Below are 20932 nucleotides of genomic sequence, written 5' to 3' on the forward strand. Positions count from 1 at the left end.
ACCAGTGCGGGAAGAAATGCGAGAGGGAGGAAGAATAACGCTGTGCAAATCAGGATTTTAACATATTTGTGAAATGAACAAGACGAGCGAATTTATTATGACGCCAGGCTATGATAGTAAGTTGTTACGAATCATTTATTGCAGTTATGCTGGAAGTACGGCTGTAGTTACGGAAAATACAAAGCGAACGGAATTATTTTGATGAAACCCAAGCACAGTAGTTCGTGTATCAGTGTTATAGGGCCGGAATTGGCGAAATCATTGTTGAAATTTTCTGGCTGCAAATTTCTATAAAAATGTCCTTGCTGCAAAAGCGGCAGGTGGCTAAGTATGACACTTCCTTTCAAAGGAACGTGTAGCGCATAAAAAGAAACACTGAGCTAGTACATGATTTGGGCCGTACACAATCTTTCTGTGCCCTCTTCATATAAAACTCTCTAATGGCTAGCGGCGACGAGCAGCAAGGTCGACTTGCAGCGTTTCTTGGCGCAGTAATGTGGTTAATTTTGCAGTGCTTCGCATATGATGGCAGAATAAGCTTGCATGCTCACTTGTGCTCACTTGTGCTCACTCACCGATATTTTTGTAAGCTATACGTATACTGACTCGCACTCATGTGGACTGCCACTCACCGGAACTAACTACCTATGATACTCATGTCCGCTCAAACCTTTCGATACTTCCTAACGCTCAGTCTCATGCCTCGGAAATACGTGGAAAGAGCATGAGCCAGTGTACTCGGGAATCAGCATGCCGACCTACAACTCCAACTTCTGCTGCTCTACCCCTCCCGGCCCCCCCCCTTTTTTTAATCTTTCTCTCTTCCTCCAACAAACTTAAGCACTCTAACAGGAATATTTAGAAGCACTCTAACAGGAGTATTTAGCTCGTGAACAACTTCAATTTTCCTATTCGAATACATGCGAAACGCAGAAATGCTTTTGTTAGACAACGACTAGCTAGATCGAATTTGAGTGAAATTTGCTGCACTTAGAAAGTGAAGTTCCGGCGACTCTTTAGGAAGCATAATATTGATTTAGAACACCCGCATTTATTTTTGCAATAAATTGCCGAAAATCGGTCGTTTCAATAAAATCGAACGACGAAGTTTGCAAATCCGCAACTCTGCACCAGAAACATATATAGTAGTTCTTTAAGATAACTGTATTTGTTATAGGGCACCTCAAGCGAACGAATTCACACAGTCGAGCGCTTCTACAATGAAATGACCTGTATAACGAATGAATGATTCTGTCCTGGTTCTATTGTGAGCTGTGCGGTGCGCGACCTTTACAACGAAATGACCTGTATAACGAATGACTTAGGACGCCGCAAGCACTACGTTATAAAGGCGTTCGATTGTACATGAATTAGCAAGCTTACGTGAAACTACTACAATATTTACGACGGTTTGGCAACAATCCTACTCACAAAGTAATGGTATATTGCAGAGCGCCCTATACTTTGTCGGCTTTAGATATTTTATAAGGTATAGCATGGAACTGTGATATCGTTTTCAATTGCTGACGTACGAAGCTGTACGAAAATTTTGCAATTTTCAAATTTTTTTCTAAGGTAATTGATGGCATAAATTGAATATTCATTTATTGTAGCTACTAGATTTAAACTATTTCTTTTAAATGCCGCAAACGCTATCAAAATAGGTGCAGTGGTTCTTGAGAAAAAAGTCGCACTTTCGCCCTAAAGGTGAAGCCTCGATTGCGATAGCAAATTAGTAGAGTGCTAATTGTACTAGTTTCCACCACCAGATCCACCACTACCAGACATCCACCCAATCGTAGCAATTGCTACGATTGGGTGGATGTCTCATTTTCTCTTCATTATTAATTTCTGCCCTCCGCCCTGCGGGTTTCCGCAGAACTATTACGTCAAACTCATGCCTTTGCTTCAGAGTTCTTGTTGAGATCGACTTCGCCCTGTACCATCTGCTAGCCGCTCGGCTAGCTCAGATGGTATACCGCGGCTGCCCCTGAAAGGCGGTGGTCTCGGGTTTGAGTCCCGGACCAGGACGAATTTTTCTTCAACTGCGAAGCTTTTCTTTCGAGGAACCCGTATTGTTTTCCTTTGTAGCAATTGCTACGATTGGGGTAGATGTCTTATTTTCTCTTTATTAATGCTATACGAAGTAACGATAGTAGTTTTATCGGCCGTATGAACTTGTAAACGTTCGCTTACTAACCAAATTAACAAGCATGGTACCACGCGCGCAGAGGCAAACATGAACACATTTCACTCGATGACCGCGGAAACCCGCTGTCAACACGTTAGAGTGAGGAGGCGCGGTACCGGCGGCGAGCGAATTGACCTTCGCGCTGCCCCTCGGTTCAACGCGTACTAAGCGGCGAAAACAGCGCACACGAAGCTATCAGCACTCGGCGCACTGTCCCCATCGCTTTCAAGATGTAGGCACGTGCAGCAGCAGCCGGAGTAGAACGTCTCGCCCCCTGCTCTCCCCGGATGCTTTGCGTGCGACGGAAGACGGCGCGCTGGCTCCCCGCTTTCCTCCATTCTGCGCGCGAGATTGAGCCGCCATCGTCTGCTCACCCTCGCACGCTTTCACTCGCACATAGAGCGACGATGTTATCGACCTTGAACTTTATAAGAACATCATGGTGACAGCGACGCCGACGGCAAAAATGTGCCTGGAGTGTCCATATAATTGCTAACGCAATAAAACGATTTCTCAGTTACCATGTATATGTAGAGAGGAGATCTCGGGTCCAGAACTTAAAAAAAAAAATGAATTCCGGGGTGTTACGTGCCAGAAACACATTATGATAATGAGGCACGCCGTAGTGAAGGACACCTGATTAAGTTTGACCGCCCGGGTTTCCTTAACGTGCACCTAAATCTAAGTACACGAGCACTTTTGCATTTCGCTCTCGCCGAAATGCGGCCGCCGGGATCGAACCGCTAACCTCTAGATCAGCAACGCAGTGTCATATACCCACTGGGCGACGGCGGGTCACAGTTTAGTTCTCGGGCGAAGCGAGTGTTCGGACGCACCTGCGGGCACTCGGTCAGGAGGTCGGCCTCGCACACGGCCGCGCGGCAGTCGCCGACGGGCTTGCCGATCGTCACCAGGTCTCCGTGGTCGGTGGCGTGGTGGCGCAGCTCGCCGCCGGCCGCTAACGGGTGACACACGTAGGAGCAGCAGTGACCCGCCTTCTCGTAGACGCGCACCAGGCTCGCGCCGGGCAGGAGTCGCTGGAAGAGGCGCACCAGCTGCGTGGTCACCAGACCCCGCGAACACTTGACCAGACGCAGTTCGGGCAGCAGCACCGGCCCGGGATCCAGCGCGGCGCGCCTCAGCAGCGCCCACAGCAAGTCCGGCGTCATCTCGACGCGCGTAGCCGACGTGTTTCGCAGGAACCAGAGCATCGCGCTCGGCGAGCGCTTGTCCTCTGCAATGCCCGAGAAGATAGGACGTTCTATTGAAAATTTCGGACGTTTCGGACTAAATATCGGAATTTCTGACGTTTTTTGGAGGGCTGCAGTGCTGACATTGTACGTATTAGAGAAAACTAATATGAGACGTATTAGTAAATTACCCTTCATAAGTATCAACTTCAGACATACTTGTCATAACCGAAGCAACTCTCACGTCCATGAGCTGTTAGAATTTACTCCATTCTTTTGGATGACTTCGCGAAAAATTGTGCCGTGATTTCTAAGTGAGAGCATCTGAAGGTATTGTAACAAGCAGGTTCAACAACTACTGAACAATGTCAGCTTTTGCTGACCCAAAAATGTAATAAAGTATGTTTAATGGAAGCTCTATTTAGATGTAATCTTAAAGGCCCGCTAAAGAGAAAATAACTTGAGCTGTATGTGTAAATTATCCTGCTACAATAGCAAACAAAAATTTTTTATACAATAAAAAGTGCATACGCTGCCTTGAAGTTTTCGCACTTGCTCACTGTGACGTCACGAATTTTTACGACGTCTGCTCCGGCCTACAATTAATTGTATTTTCGGTAAAATTCAACTACATAATATATTAAACGAACCGAAAGCTGTATTTAGCAAGTTTCAAGTACTTTTACTAGAGCCTCTACGGCCCAAACACGAAAAAAGAAAGAACTGAAATATCTGACGTCACCATGACGTACCGGCGCTGGACCCCCTTACAGATCCGCCAGGGGCTACACTAAATGTAGAATTGAAAGCGGGCACGCTGGTTCTATTCTTTCATTCGAAACCGTAACGAGAAGAAAATGGCAACGAAAGTACAAACAGCGAGTCCAGCGTGCAGGCCTCGACAACAGGTCTGGCACACTCAAGGAAGTGACGCTTATAGAAATTTGACAAAATACTGCGCGGTTTGTCGTAGCCAAGATCGTTATGGGACCATCGGAAGAACCACAAAATGATCGCTCTGGAACGCTACATTTTGAACACCGTCTAAACCCGCCGCGTCTGCACGTTCAGCCAATCGGAGAAGGCGTAGCCGCCTTGTGAGCCAATCAGAGCTGACAAGATGGCGAATTGTACACTATAGCGGAATGCGACATTTTCCAGCGTGTTGGCGTCCAGAATGTATAGCATCCCAAGGTGCAGGCTTGCTTGCCTTCTGTAGGCAGCGCCACCGTGGCGCCCGCACAAAGTGCGCTGAGTGCGTCCTCCCAGAACCGCGCCGTGTCCACGCAGTCCAGCACGGCCACGGTCTCGCGGTCGGCCGGGTGGTCGCTCCATTCCCACTGGTTGCGGCCCAGGCAGCGCTCGGCGTCCAGAGCGCAGCGTCCGTCCGCGTCTTCGCCCAGGATCTGCAGCAGCGGCCGTTGGGACACATGTCTGCTCGAGGGCGATGGGGGCCGCTTCAGCAACGGACGATCCCAGCAGCTGGAACCGTCGTCCCGCTGCTACGTGCGCGCCAACAGTTGGCAGTATGGACCAAACAGCGAGGAGTACAAGAAATAGTGAAAGGACGCGCAGCAAATAGCTCAACATGTAAGAAACAAACTGCGATAGATCCGTGGGCGATGATGCTAATAATAATAATAATAATAATAATAATAATAATAATAATAATAATAATAATAATAATAATAATAATAATAATCGCCACGCCCACCACCACCACCGCTAAAAACGTTTAAAAGTGTCTTAGTTGAGCGGAATGGACAGTCATCTATTGGGATGTAAGATAGACAAGTGTACTGCTTCACCAAGATCTTCATTCACCATAAGGCTACGGATTGGGCAGACTATTTTTGTTATGCTCTAATTTGACTGAAATCATTGATTTCAAAACAGCTTTCGAAATAAAAGGAAATCGAAAGAACAGAGAGTTGGACGAGTTCATGCTGATTTATGATTACGGCCAAAGCGAAACATCATGCACTCGGTCCTGCTTGGATTCTACTCGGACCTCGTTTCGCGCTAACCATATTTATGAGCGGCAGCCATTTGTCCACACACGAGGAGACCGCCGAGCAATCGGCTTCACCCTGACCTGCAGAGCGACGCTGATGTTGAGCGTCCTGTCACTCTGCGCCTGCGCAAAGCGGCCGGCCGTGTCGTTGTCCACTACGGTGCAAGCGGGCGGCAGCTCCTCCATGATGGACGCGAGCAGGGCACTGGAGGCGGACGGCCGGATGGGCGTGCAGCAGGCCGACAGCCGCAGGCAGGCGAGGAACGCGACCAGCGTGTCGTCGGGCGCCGCCGTGCACGCCGCCACGTCCGCGGGCTCGGCGAAGTTCGGCGGCGCGCGCAGGGCCTCGGCCAACCGCGCCGAACACCGGTCTACCTCGGCGAACGTTCGCCGTCGGCTCCGGTACAGGGTGGCAGCTTGCATCGGTCGCCGCTGGACCTGCTCTTGCAGTGCGGCCAGCATCCCGCACATGGTTGGCCCAAACTCTGCAAGGGAAACAAAAAATTTTTTTATCGGAAGACGATTCATCCTCTAGTCGACGTCGATGAAAGCTAATCTTCCTGAACGAGTTGAGGGTGAAAATGGGGTGCGTGAACCAGATAATTTATTCCTAGGCCCGCAGCGTTTCAAACGACAGCGTTTGCGTCGCAGCGTCTCTGCGACAGCGTATCGAAACGCTGGTTGCTACTAGGGAAGAATATGAGAGCAACGCCGATGCCACGGCACCATAGAGAACTTTTTTTCTTTCTCTATGCCGGCACAACCAGTAGTGTAGCCTGTCGGTCCGTGGGTACAACCGGTACCGCAAGGTGGCGGGGCAAGGCACCGTTATCGTTCGGGTTTCGGCGTTTGGATTTTGTGGCGAATGGACGTGCCTTTCGGGGCTCCGTGGCGGCGACGAAATCATAAGGCTTTGTGCATGCTTTGAGCTTGCTTCTGTTTTTTTTTATTTGCTGATTTTTTGCCTTTACATAGTAATTGGGTGGTTCTCTTTTTCTTTCCTTTTTTGCCTCTCGTATTTCGGGTACGCGGGTGTGCTTCCTGTAAATTTGTTTTGCACGATGGTTAGAGCGTCCTTTCGTGCCACGTGCTCCAACACGTGCAGCCGGGTGGGACGTTGAGTGTTTGTAGTCTTTAAATGGTAGCTTGGAAGTGGCAAGACAAATAGCTATTAGTGGTTTTACTGTGCGTGTTTTGGTAGGAAAGTGAGAGCGTGGCCGCGTGGTTGAGCGCGTGCGAGAGCGTTTCATGCCTTTGGTCTCCGCGGCATTGATTGTTTTTGAAACAGTGGTGAGAGTTGCTTTGCGACATTTTGAGGATTTGGATCCTGTGCGTATCGGTCTTTGCTGAAAGGCACGCGCTCTGCATTGATATAGCATTATAGTATTTGCCTGAGTAGTAGCATTATTATAGTATTGTAGTATTTGCAAGAAGCCGTGCAATACATGGCGAGAAAGACGGGAAAGCAAGCAGTGCGCGGGTGGTCCCTCGAGGCATATGAGGAGACGGATGAGAATAGAGAGGGCATCGAATCAACCGGCTCACAATGTGATGTCGATACGAGGCTGCAGAAAATCGAGGCTTTCCAGGAGGAGCTTCTCAAACAGGTGCAAGAGCTCAAAAATGAGCTAAACAGGGAGCGTGATGCACGGAAGGTAGTTGAAAAGAGACTTGAAGCAGCCGAGGAAAAGCTGAACAGGGCCGCCATTGTGAACGAGAATGTGCGTGACAATGGAACGCAGACCCCCTACGCGACAGGCGAGGAAGGGTCAGCGAAATACGTGGAATCCACGCAGGGTGATGAAGGGTTAGCTGGAAAGAGCGGCACCTACCTTGTACAACAATACAACAACATATCATAGACGAACATGAAAACAGACTGCAAGGGGAAGCGGCAATAAATTACATCCGAAAAGTAACAGCCGAATCTTTCAAAGGCAATGACGAGGTTGTATTTGAAGAAAAAAAGAGCATGAAAGAGACCCAAGTAGAAAAGGAGCTGGTGCTGACAAATTTCAACTGGAAGAAAGCAGAAGAGAAAATTCCTAAGCGCACAGCCACAGGGCTAGACGAGGTTCCCGTTAGGCTGATAAACGAACTAGGACCGAAAAGTAAGGAAGCTCTGGTGAAAGCAGTGGGAAAAACTTTAAATGATGGACGAATACCGTACAGTTGGCGACGAAGTAGAACGAATTTAATTTATAAAGGTAAGGGAGAGAAAGACAGAATTCACTCGTATAGGCCGTTGACCATTACATTGGTAATATACAGGCTAGCAATGCAGGAAATCAAATTAAAGCTTCAAGCATGGCCAGATAATAATGGGATTTTGGGAGAGCTTCAGAATGGCCTCAGAATAGGTAGGCGTTTGGATGGTAACTTGTTTGTTCTATACTCAGTGTATTGAAATATCAAAAGCAGAAAGCAGACCGTTGTATGTGGCCTTTTTAGACATTACAGGAGCCTACGACAACGTAGACCGCAACATTTTGTGGGATATTCTGGAAGGGGAAGGCTTAGGTAACGATTGTCTACAGCTTTTGAGAGAGATTTACCTAGAAAATACCGTTTGCGTTGAATGGGAAGGGATGAGGAGCGAAGAGAAAGTTCATATCAATAAGGGACTGAGGCAGCGGTGCCCTTTATCCTCGCTGCTGTTTATGATGTACATGGTGAGGATGGAGAGGGTGCTAGAAGGAAGTGATATCGGGTTCAATCTCTCATCCATACAGGCTGGTACAATGTTAGAACAGCAACTCCCAGGTTTATTTTATGCGGACGACATTGTGTTGCTAGCTAACAAGCAAAGTGATTTGCAACGTCTGGCTAATATCTGTGGACAGGAAGGCAACAATTTAGGTTTGAAATTTAGTGTTAGAAAATCAGGTGTTATCGTATTCAATAAAAACAGTGAACAGACAGTGGAAATACAGGGCCAAGAAATACGTCAGGTAACAGAATATAAATACCTTGGTATATGGATAAACGAAGGCAATAGATATATGGAAACACAGGAAAAAACCATAACAGTAAAAGGGAAGAGAAATGCAGCCATAATGAAGCACAGAGCGCTATGGGGATACAATAGGTACGAGGTCCTCCGAGGTATGTGGAAAGGTGTAATGGTTCCAGGACTTACTTTTGGAAATGCGGTTGTTTGCTTTAAATCAGGGGTACTATCAGGACTCGACGGGAACCAAAGGGCAGTGGGTCGCCTCGCATTGGGCGCTCACGGGAAGACTACAAATGAAGCTGTGCAGGGTGATATGGGCTGGACTAGTTTTGAAGTGAGGGAAGCTCGCAGTAAAATTGAGTATGAAGAACGGCTGAGGAATATGGAAGAAAGTAAATGGGCTGGGAGTGTGTTCAGGTGTCTGTACAGGAAAAACATTGATTCACAGTGGAGGAAAAGAACTAGGAAGCTTACCAGCAAGTATGCGGCCTGTAGTGTGGGCAACACAGCAACAAAGAAGGTCAAGCGGAAAGTCAGAAAGGCTCATGGGTGGCGGCAATGGAAAAGAAACCTGCCATGAGTAACTACTTAAGAGGAAAAAAAACAAATCAGGAAAGAAACCATTTATAATAACTCAAAGGGAAGCTCATTACTTTTCGAAGCGACATCGGGATGCCTTAGAACACGCACCTATAAAGCGAGATGTAAGAAGGAAGAGGAAGCATGTGCTTGCTGCGGTAAAGCTAGGGAAACGACGGAGATGTTTTATTAGAATGTGAAGACGTCTACCCAGCGGTCGATTTAGGCACCACTGGCCTCCTTGAAGCCCTTGGGTTCAGCGGGAGCAGTGGTAAAGCAAACATGTCCGCAATAGGCATTAGTAAGAGGCGATTGGAGGATTGGTGGAAGAAAAGTAGGGAAACGACAAAAGTCGGAGACGTTCAAAAGCACAGTTCGCAATAGGGGATCAAAAATTTTGGGCGTGGTAGTTAGTAGTATTTGGTTCATTGTATTTTTTTTACTTTTTTCATTGTTTAACCTAGGTAGGACATTAGGCAGTATAATAGCAAGAGCTTGGTGGCGCAACCCACCGCCCCATTCCAAAGGGGACGCTCATAACATCCATCCATACATCCCGGGATGGAAAAAGAGCAACACATTGCGCTTGTTGAAGCTGGCTTCTCCTCAGTAAAGATATTTGTGTGGAGAAGCCGCCTTCTCCAATCGTTTGTCTCGCGAGAGCTCTGATGTCGAAGTATGCACATGTGTTCGTAACCGAGAATGTCGATCGGACAGTGTTAATTTTCGTCATAAGTGAATAAACAAAACAAAACAGGCACATCAGCGGCGATCGGACCTAGGTCCTACTATCCTGTGACCAATTATCTACCAATGGCACCATGTGGGTGTCTACTACTTGCATGTGCTAACAGGATATAATGCATATTCAAGTTCCACGTGGCGCGTGCCTCGCACGCTGAACACTTATGTCTTGCATTATCGTGGTTTTTTTTTGTTGCTCTAAGCGCATATCACGTCTGTAATAAAATTCCGGGTGTTCTAAGAAACATGGAAGGCTGTGTCTCGCATGGGAACTGGATGCCAGTGGTTCCAGACAGACTTCAGAAAAATTTGGTCGAACTTCGGGTCGAGTTTGTTTCGTCGGATCGGAGGCTGGTGTCGGGTTCACTTGTAAACATTTTAAAGGTTCAGGGCGGGCCACCTAACGCACATCTAGGGCGCGGGTTCAAATGTCAAAATAGTTTCGAGGATGTCTGCTCGTGCGCAACAATTTGCGGTGGCTGGAGCTGACTTCTCCACAATAAAATTGTTTAAGCCTCCTTCGCCAATCATTTACCCGCAGCGCTCCGTTCCTCAGGTTCCCAGCAATGGACGAGGCCATAGGGGAGCCACAGCATAAAAAGATAATCGTGGATTCTCTTCTGGAGTACATCTTTGAGGCGTAACTGTTCGCGCAATCGTAACTTGCCCCTCTCTAAGTTCATCTTCCCTCTCTCCTTCCTCCCTTGGTGGCCATCATCAATAAGGGAAGTCATACCCGTTTGTTAAAAATAAAACGTTTCCAACAACATGGGACACGAAGGACGCCGTTGTGAAGGGTCCCGAATTAATTTTAACCAACTACGATTTATGTGAACCGAATTCACAAGACCTACGTTAAAGTGCCACCAGCATTTTTGCATTTTATCTCTATCGCAATCCCGGAAGCTTAGGCCACGATTAGATCTCTCAACCTCGTAATCAGCAGCAGGACCCCATAGCCGCTAAGCCGCAACAGTGGACTCTGCTACTGAAAGCTTTTGGCGAACGTTATCGTACTCAAAATTTCGCGCTTCCGTAAGCATTTCTTGTGTGCACAGGGAGTGTTTCGCTGTCGGGAGTGAGCTTCCGGCTGCTATACTAGGCGGTCCTCAGTAGCTTTCCAGCCAATCATAGGACTCATACACACGTTACTAACTCTTATCAATGCAAATTTCTTGCGCCATGTCCCAGGCGACACGTCAGCTCGTGCCAGCGTTCGATACGCATTGGCAGTTCCTGGCCCAATGATGACCTAAAGGTTAACAACAGCGTTCCATTATGGGCTGTGCCATTCTGATTCCTTGCCAAATGATGGCCTAAGATAAACAGCGTGAATCGAATATCGGCTGGACCACTGTGATATTGATCCAACACTGGCCCTGTTTGCACATGCAACAAACAATATTTGCACCGCCGTTCAAAAAGGCGGGAGTTATTGGACCGACATTCATGTGGATTTGCCAACATGGGTTAGTAAACTGGCTTTCTTGTAACAACACAGGGCTTGAAGTAAGCAAGTGGGTTGTTCCTGACTTTTTAAATGTATTTTTGTACGACTTTTGTACGAACTGATGTTTAAAAAAAGTCAATACAAACTTAAAATCTGGTGTTCTGCGTGCCTAAAATACAATGTGATTATGAGGCGCGTCGTGAAGGGGGAGGGGGGGGGATTAGGATTTATTCTAACCACCTGTGGTCTTTCCACGTGAACCCCGTGCATGGTACACGGGTGTTTTTGCACTTCGCCCTCACCGAAATGCGCCCCTAAGGAGAAAAGCCGATGCACAACGTAGCAAGCAGGGGAAGTCGTATATGGGGAAAACTAGTCGCTGCTTTATTGATCGCGCAAGGGGACATGAGCTTTCCATGAGAAACAACGGTAATGGGCATTTGCCTGAACAATGTACATTTTACACGTGAGCTCCGCAGCTTTGGAGGATGAAGATTCTGGAGAGAATCGAAAATTGCAGTGCCACAGAGCTGATGGAACCGTTTTATATTGCCTCGAGGTAGAGCGCATATGTCTTAGTGAAACTTCTACTTTTCTGTTTAGCAGCGAAGAAAGGTTCATGCATGGCATGTTGCGGCGACGTAATCATCACACTCTATTCAAATAGATTTGCTTGTTTGTGCATGTGTAGTACGCTCCTTGTATGGACGCCTCCGACAGGAAGAAAATTTAGTTGAAAGCTTGCGCTTGTCCATCACGCAGAATTATACATAGAAAAGTACGATACAACGATGAGGGTGATGTGCTAGGACCATTCATTTTGGATGGCAGATACAACACTTCGCGGTGAGCATGAGCGAATAGACCCAGGTAAGGAATTTCAGTCTTCTATAGAACGAGGGAAACGCTGAATTTAAATATAGTGCGTACAAAGTAGGGCATCAAGTTCAAGTTGTGATGTCCTCTCGTCGATGACTCTGGCGCGAGGTTAGTATAGTTTTTTGGAAGTCTAACGGAAGAATTGACGATGCTGTGCAAGAAATCTAACGATGCTATGTGGCGATGTGAATAGAGCGAAGTTAAATTCAAGGAACGAAGTGTAGAAGAGGGTGAAAAATCACGATCATAACGGTGACATAGAAATCTTACAGCTTTGTTTCTGAATTGCTTCTAGCCTGTCAATCTCACACTGCTCACAAGGGTTCCAAACGACAGATGCGTAGTCAACAACAGGACGGATTAGCGATTTATATAACAGTAGCTTAGTATATTTTGGAGAGTTGATAGTGTACGACGTAGGTAACCCAATTTTTTTAGTGCTTTCTACAAATGTAATCAATGCGATTAGACCATGACATGTTATGCGTAAAAAATGACTCCGAGATACTTATTCTGAGATACCCTACACACAGCGCGGTTATTGAACGAGTAATGAAAAAAAGAAGGAGAATATTTTTTACAGAAGGACATAAGGACGGTTTTATCAAAGTTAATGTTCATTTGCCAGGTATTGCACCAACTGCAAAACCTAGCAAATGACTCTTTGAGGCGGAAATGATAATCAGAAGAGTTAATAACTTCATATAAAACACAATCGGCATTAAGACGAATGTTAAAAGAGATGTTAACAGGCAGGTCATTTATGTACATAAAAAAGAAGCAGTGGCCCAAGAACGGAGCCTTGGGGCACCCCAGATGTCACATCAATAGCAGTAGAGTCGGTCGAGCTGTGAGAGACGATCTGGGAACGAAATGAAAGAAAGCTTGAAATCCTAGTTAACTAGTTCAGGATTTTTTAGTACAGCGTTAAGTTTAGCAAGGAGGCTAGAGTGTAATACTGTGTCAAATGCTTTAGAGAAGTCTATAAAGATAGCGTCAACCTGGTTGCCAACATCAAGGTTAAGGAAAATGTCATGCGTAGACTCAACTAAGTGCGTTGTAGTACTAAAACGCGCCTAAACCCATGCTGTATGTCAGATAGCAGATCACGTGATTCCAGGAAAAGCACTATGTGTTTATGAATGATATGTTGTAAGATTTTTCATGACTATAATGCTATTGAAATCAGTCTGTAGTTCGATAAAGACTACTAAACGGATTTATAAAGGGGAAGCACTTTAGCTAACTTCCATGAGGAAGGAACAGTGGCAGATGATAGAGATGTGTTATATATGACCGTGAGGTGTCGTGGGTCTCAGTACTTCTCGTGATTTACGAGGTTGTGCCTCACGGGAAGGATACTGTAACCTGAGAACGCCGAGTGCATCCTCTTCAGACTTGAAGACAGATTAGCGACGTAATTGCTGTTCGAGTCGGTACTACAAGCTTGTACGTCCTGAACGTAATAAAAACCCATTTTACGGCAACTACCATGTGTAGTTGCGTAAACGCCGAAGGGAGCATATCTATGCACGCGGGCATAGTAACTATATACCTCGTCACGTTTGTTGCGGTAAACGCAACTTTTCTTTGTCTAAACGCAGATATGAGGGTGTTACATCGTGCGGTGGGTCGGTATGTTGACGCTACATCCCGAGATTTTCACGTCACATCGCGCGGTATTCGCGTTCCGGGCAACGCGAATTATCGCGCACAAGGGTTCTCACGACAGCACATCCGTCTGCGACGGAATAGGTCAAATGTCCCCCTATCGCGAATCAGTCACGGTGTCCTCAACTGAGGTCGCCTCCCGTCCACAATTTAGGCAACCGCTTTCCCACCCTCACAGCCAGCCAGAGATGGAAGCGTGCTCACCCATCCATGAAGCACGTTGTTGTACTGGCCGTTCCGTATCGCTCGCGGAGGCGTCGCTTTCGCCTTCGCTGGTCGTCGAAGACCGGAGCTCGGAAGTCTCCATCGCGTGACCGATGTTCCTGTTGCCACGAAAGGACAGGACGCGTTCCAAAGAGGAAGTGGCCGCGCCTCGAACTAGGCTGCGCGTGGCCCCCGCCGCGGCTGAGATCGGCACGAGGAAGGAGCCGCCGCGCACGAAGGGCGCGCGCTCGGCTCACGCGACGGTGCCTCGAAGGAGCAGAAAACACTGCTTCGCGCACGTGTACGGACCATTTTGTTCGTTTACAAACAGAGGCCCTGGCATCCGCCGCAACAGTTCGCTAAGTTTAGCGGGTGAGAAAGACAGTGCGAAGAATAGCAGTTGGTGCGCCAATACAGAAGCCAGCCGCGGTTTTACGACGCTTTTCGTTTGTAGCTCCGAGTCTCCATTTTGTAAATAAAGTCTGCAGTAAACGATACTTGAAATTATACACACGAGTGCCTGAGGCATGATGCGCGTAGACTCAACTCGGGGTAATTTTCTGCTCCATCCCTTCATCCTTCCGGTTTCGTGTCCCGAAAATAGCGCCGTCAAGGCTTGAATAAATGAAGTTCAGTATAATGGGGAAACTTGGGCTAGTTGGCGATTAATCATCATACCTTGACGGTGAAGCAGCGCACTTGACACGGACGCAGTGAAGACGCACAAGAAAAGACGACACTCGCTGCACTCGCAACTATTTTATTTCAGAACACATACTTCATATTTATGTATATATACCTGTGCACCCTCAGGCGTCAAGGAAAATCAAGGCAAGATTAAAGGCATTTTTAAAAATAATTTGCCCGCGCGTACTCGGGCGTCAAAGATGTGGCACCTATCTACTGTTATGTTTCGCCTACGACGCGCGGTTTAGCCGGCGCGATTGCAACAAAGCGGCAGACATTTTGGCCCGTTCGGCGTCGCCGCTACGCTCCCCGCCAGGCGTTTCCAGGCGTTTCCAGGCGTTTCCAGGCATGTTCCGATGCCACGTGTCTTCATGTGCGTGTGTGAGTGTATGTGCCATTGTGCCCGACCGGCGGCGATGCGACAGCAGGGGGTCACCTTCTCCTCTCAGTCATTGTGCCCGACCAGAGGCGCTACGAGAGCAGGGAGTCACCTTCTCCTCCCAGTCATTGTGCCCGACCAGAGGCGCTACGAGAGCAGAAGTTACCTTCTCCTTCCAGTCATTGTGCCTGACCAGAGGCGCTACGAGAGCCGAGGTTACCTTCTCCTCCCAGTCTTTGTGCCCGACCGGCGGCGCTACGACAGTGTGCGTCACCTTAGCCCATTGTACAATCACGTGCTCGTCTATTGAGGGGTTCCTTCTTGCCCTCAACTGCGAGAGTATAAAAACAGCTGCCCCCGGACGCCAAAAGGAGGGCTCCGATTTCTTCTGTTAAGTAAAGTGCTCTCCCGTCTCTCTACTTCGGTCAACCTGACCGCCAACTCTTTGCGATGTTAAAATAAACAAGTTGTTTTGTTGTTACCAGTCGACTCATGCTTTGCCGGGACCTTCGGATGCTTCCAGTTGTACCCCAGGCCGCCAGGCCAACGCTACCCTTGGGGCTTGCGACCCAGGTACAACCACGGGCGTCAGCGCCGAGTTCCCAACAACCGTTGCCATCGGTGGGATTCAAACAACTGGTGGCAGCGGTGGGATTCAAACACTACCATGGTGTGCAATCCTATCGTATTTGTTGCACCCCTAACGAACACTTTTATTACACAATTTTTTTCTTCCTTTAGTGTACGGCAACCTCACCATGGCTTAGATGTACAGATGGCTGACTGATACAACCCTCTCCCCTCTTGTGAATGTGAAAGGCTTCGATTATTTCCCTGGTCAGCTGATCCTTATGGTGCGATAAAACTGTAGTGTCATTGTAAAGCGGCCAGCATCCATATGAATATGAAGTATATGTGTTCTGAAATAAAATAGTTGCGAGTGCAGCGGGTGTCGTCTTTTCTTGTGTGTCTTCACTGTGTCCGTGTCAAGTGCGCTGCTTCACCAGCAAGGTATGATGGCTGAATAAATGAATTGCGTACACAAGCATCTGTGCAATTTCCGCCACCTACTTGTGGGTCCAGGAGCCTGCGACGCGATATTTTGTCAAAAAGCCGCCCCGGTGCTGAAACGCATCCGCCCAAGGAGGCCCAAAGCATAACGTTTCATGCCATAATTACTGGAGGGGATCAACTCTAGAGGCGCTACAGTCTACAGGAACTGCAGGTACAGCCAGCGTTGGAATGATCGTTAGTACATATATTTGCCTAAACTTCGTCTTTCTGGCAAACTCATCATTTTGAACAAAGTGCTGTTTTATAAATATTTAAATAAACACCATTAAAATTATCCGACGGCACGATTCGAACACACGACGTCTAGTACAGAAGCCCGATATTCAAACCATTACGCGACGGGCGCATGCAGCGACAAGTGGGATAGAACACCCATATGGTGGTGAGTTACAGGCCGAAAGCACCCTTAAAGGAGTAAATCGGTGTACAATGTGCTTTGAAGAAAGATAAAGCCAACTCTGTGCTGTTAACAACGGTACCGAGACGTCTCCAGTATTTCTGTCGTCTATACATAAGTGACATTAGCTGTACTCTCATTTTATGACATTTGCCCGCACACCACTCAGCTATCCCACTTGGCAAAAACGAATGTGTGCCTGGGCGCTGTGAACGCAAAGATGTTCGCTCGTGCAGGTATGCAGTTCTTATGAACTCGCGTGACATTGTTTTCCACCAAAGCGGCGAGAGCGCGAGATCTAATAAAAAAAGTTTGATGTGGAGTCCTTGTGAACGTACTGTCCTTCCGGTAAAAGAAGACCTAGAAAGGCATGCCATAAGAGCACAGCGCTCTGCCCCGTGTTCTTTACTCGCTCGTCCTATATTGCGCTGTTCCTGTTTTTATTCTAAAGATGAACCAACCAGCCCAATTGAACACACTGCTAGAAAGGCGAACATGTCTAAATCACTCCGCATTTAAAACTTATGCGGAACTATATCGAGCTATCTATTTTGACGGAAACAAACTTGCTAAAGATATATTGCTGTAAATATCGCTGTTCTGTTCACGTCAGCTGGTCTACTTGCTACCAAATGTCAGAATGATGGTAGATTTTCAGTACTTATTAGCTCTGTGGAAATTGAGGCGCTGATAAGGGTTAACTGGAACATGAAGATATTTCGCCACAGGTTTCGAAGACGTATTTCTCGAAACTTTTGCCAAGCGCGAATTTCCTGCTATAAATTAATATAACTTCATTACGGCTCCGGATCAATTCCGAGATTGAGACATGTGCTCTAATTAATTCATTACAGAAATAATTAACGAAAGTTTGTTACTTACCAAACACCACTGCATATTTATCTTGCAAGCTGTGCTCGCCTATTCAAGTAATCCAGCTGACGTGACAGAAATTGAGATCTTTAGCAGAGGAGACCTTTAGTAAGCATGCTTCCAATAAAATTGACAACTTGATCGGTATAAGCGCCTGATTTAACGAATAAAAAATTTGGAGGACGCTTAAGCTTCGCCTTTAAGAGTGGCGCGCGATATCATTCACACCTGACTGCTTGGCACACTTCCCGGCAACTGCAGGTTATACGTAACCGTAATGCTTACCATGGCGGCGAACGCTATGCGCGAAAGCGAGCTTTCTGCAGGTAGAAACGCGGCCCATTATGTGGGCCGATCCCGTAGGTCGTGCACAGCCGCGCTAGAAAAATTACATTATTTTCAGGCTTCTGTTATTGTTTCGTCTTTTAATGTTTAAGCCTGAGAAGATTTAACATAAAAGATGTGCGCTATCGGTGTTTCGTTTCATGATATTTGTTTGTGGGCTGTCAATATCAAAATTTCGAGGAATAACTATGTCAAGAATGCAGGACAAGATATGAGCAACTTTAGCGACATGGCATGGCATGACAATATAACCCGCATGTACCGCATGTCAAATAGCAAGGTGTGGCATATACATATATACCTAAATATATCCGAAAATTTTCGCTCACGAACACCGCCAACGTCGACACCGGGTTTTCTGTGACGCGCGGCCTTTAACGCTGTCGCGTTAATATTTTAATTCACAATTCGTCACTGTGCGGACCCACCGCTGTAGATTAGCGGCTGTGGCATTGCGTTTCTGAGCTCGAGGCTGCGGCTTCGACCCGGCCGCAGCGGCCGCATTTCGATATGGGCGAAATGTTCAAGAAAAAGAAACGCTCGTGTTTTTACATTTATGCGCACGCGTAGACCGGCCGACTCACTCAGACTCTCAGACCCCGAGTAAAATTTCGGTGAGCTTTAGCCCGCGTGAGCCCCGCTGAGTAGGATTTTCGACACACACACACACACACACACACACACACACACACACACACACACACACACACACACACACACACACACACACACACACACACACACACACACACACACACACACACACACACACACACACACACACACACACACACACACACACACACACACACACACACACACACACACACACACACACACACACACACACACACACACAAGCGCGCGCGTGTGTGTGTGCACGTCAAAGAACTCCAGGTGGCCAAAATTAACCGGGTTCCGTTATTTGGAATGTATGTGTTGCAGAGCATTCTAAAAGAGAAAGTTTTCTAAATCTAATCGTGATGATATAAGCAGAAGTCGGCAGAACATACGTGCCTGGTCCATCCAGAGATGTACGCGCAATTGTGCCGGCCATTTCATTAAAAAAAAAAGAAGGAACGACGGTGACTTAGTACCCATATCAAGCGCACCAGACGTAAGTTCGAAGGGATTAATGTTTCTAGCACATTCAAAACTGTATTTGTCTGTGGATAAGGTGAGTGTGCTGTGCACACCGACAAGGAATCGGTCAGTATTACAGCTGTCGAAGGATTTAGAGGAAGTTTTCGATGAGATAAAGTAATTGCTATAATAATTATGCCTCAAATACGGGTGTAAAGTCGGGAAGTCGCAGTGAATAAGACCAGGATAGCGCCTCGGAAAAAAAATGTACACACCCGCTTTCTCTTCGCACGTTGGTGCATCCGTCGCTATTACATTAGTAATCTTCAATTCCGCTTAATGATTTTGTAATGGACCGCTTAAATATCTAGTGGGCAAAAGCTCAGCATTGGAAGGAAATATATCACCAAATTCAATATTAATATCATTTACGGGCTTGTTTTGGGTAATGATCTCGCGTATCATAACTTTTAATGGTTCTAGTTGCGGCCACGCAAAAAGAACCTGCGGACTGGCACACAATCAGAAATAGTAATAATAGCGATTTTCTACATTAAGAAAAATGGTACAAAACAGAAATATCAGAAGAAAATATTTAGCAAGGTAATTGATTGGTTTCAGTAAGACAATTCAGGACAGCGGAGTAAACATCCTTTTGACTGAAACGAAGAATAGAGGCTGTAAAAGACAGTATCACAGAAAGGCATAAATCGGCACCAAGATTGCTTGAGAAGGGGACTTTCATCTTGCAGTAGACGCAAATGATGATGATGATGATGATGATGATGACGACGACGACGACGACGACGACGACGACGACGACGACGACGACGACGCTCCATGGGTATGAAGGCAAGGAAAAGTATATCATTCAATTCATTTAAATTTGGTTACTCAGTGACAACATTCGCTCCCCATAATCTCCAGCTCTATACAGATGAACTCAGCTTGCGCCAACAACTCTCTGATTCTCTAAGAACAAGATGAGTAATAACAATTCTTTTTGTGGGAGTAATTTCTCATCAAGTATAATTTTAGGGAATCATTTTACTCCCCTGGCGGAGTACGTTTGCTCACGGTGTACATTCACTCTTCTCTCGTAGAGTGAAAGTACTATATAATAAAAATTTACATGCTTTCGGACTTACCTAGTCTCCCTCTAATAATTCAGTGTCACCTATTTTGAATGCATTTCCTTTCTCTAACGATGCGATCCCGGTACTTTAAGTTCACGAACTGCACACTCTTAGACAAAGGTACACCCTTTGGGCTGTATATCTGTCACACAACAATAATCGTCATCTGCCTTGCTTGCGTTTCCTTTCTTGAAAACGTCGCGCCCGCTACTTTCCTGTCGGGAATGCTATGTCATGCTGATAACGCGCATGCCGTTCATTACTGGGAAGTACCGGGGTCGCAGCGTTATAGAAAAGTAAATGCGGGAAAGACAGATGACGACTATTGTTGTGTAGCAATAGGGTGTAATTTTGTAATAAGAGTGCGGTGTACGTCATTAGGAAGTGCACTCTTAAAACAGCTGCACCCTTCGGGGTGTATACTTGTCCCACAAGAATAATCGGCATCTGCCTTGTTTGCGTTTCGTTTCTTGAAAACTCGGCGCTCGCTACGTTCCTGTTGAGAATGCTCTGTCACGCTGATAACGCGCAAGCCGTTCATGACTTGGAAGTACCGGGCTCGCAGTGTTAAAGAAAGGAAATGCGGACAAAAGAGATGACGATTATCGTTGTGGGACAAGATAAGCCCCAAATGGTGTAGATTTGTAAGAGTGCAATGGAACACTAAAGGAATGTGGTTTAATAAGGAACAAACAGGTACTCCCCAAAAGTAGTTCTCAACATTCCCACTTTGCTTAAGGGAAACACCCCTTCGAGCGTGTCATTTAAGTCAAAATACTAGAGAACGTATCTAAATCGAAGCGCCGTCGGACGTACGAACATTCAGAGTACTTTTTTTATTGGTTTAGATACTGCACCAAAAAGAAAGAGAGAAAATTTTGGAGCATTGGAAAAGTGCGCTGGTATTTCATTGAAGATGATGTCATCAAAAAGAACGTAAGGATGGCCATATCGCGGGCGATGCGTTAACAACCACCCACTGTGTGGCTGAGAAGGTTTCCAGACTAAATTAGCTGATAAATACAAAAAGTAAGCGTGCGAAGTTGACCAGAGTCAGGAGGAAATCGAAGAAAAATAAAGGAA

At 46.7% G+C, this 20932-nt stretch overlaps 1 protein-coding gene across 3 annotated transcripts in view; it reads right to left on the minus strand.

The window, feature by feature from the left end:
* LOC142578951 (uncharacterized) overlaps positions 1-20932 on the minus strand; it is a 43318-nt gene that overhangs the window by 16600 nt on the left and 5786 nt on the right. The window contains exons 1-4 of one of the 3 annotated variants that reach the window (XM_075688689.1): positions 13876-14036; positions 5477-5880; positions 4592-4880; positions 3028-3425 (exon numbers count right to left, since the gene is read on the minus strand). In XM_075688689.1, coding sequence (XP_075544804.1) covers positions 3028-3425; positions 4592-4880; positions 5477-5880; positions 13876-13978 — 1194 coding nt within the window. In that variant the 5' untranslated portion in view covers positions 13979-14036. Of the gene's footprint in view, positions 1-3027; positions 3426-4591; positions 4884-5476; positions 5881-13875; positions 14037-20932 lie in introns of those variants that run through there. The other 2 variants (XM_075688688.1, XM_075688690.1) reach the window with 2 other exon arrangements.

The sequence above is a fragment of the Dermacentor variabilis genome, chromosome 4 (genome assembly GCF_050947875.1).
Source record: "Dermacentor variabilis isolate Ectoservices chromosome 4, ASM5094787v1, whole genome shotgun sequence".
Taxonomy (NCBI): domain Eukaryota; kingdom Metazoa; phylum Arthropoda; class Arachnida; order Ixodida; family Ixodidae; genus Dermacentor; species Dermacentor variabilis.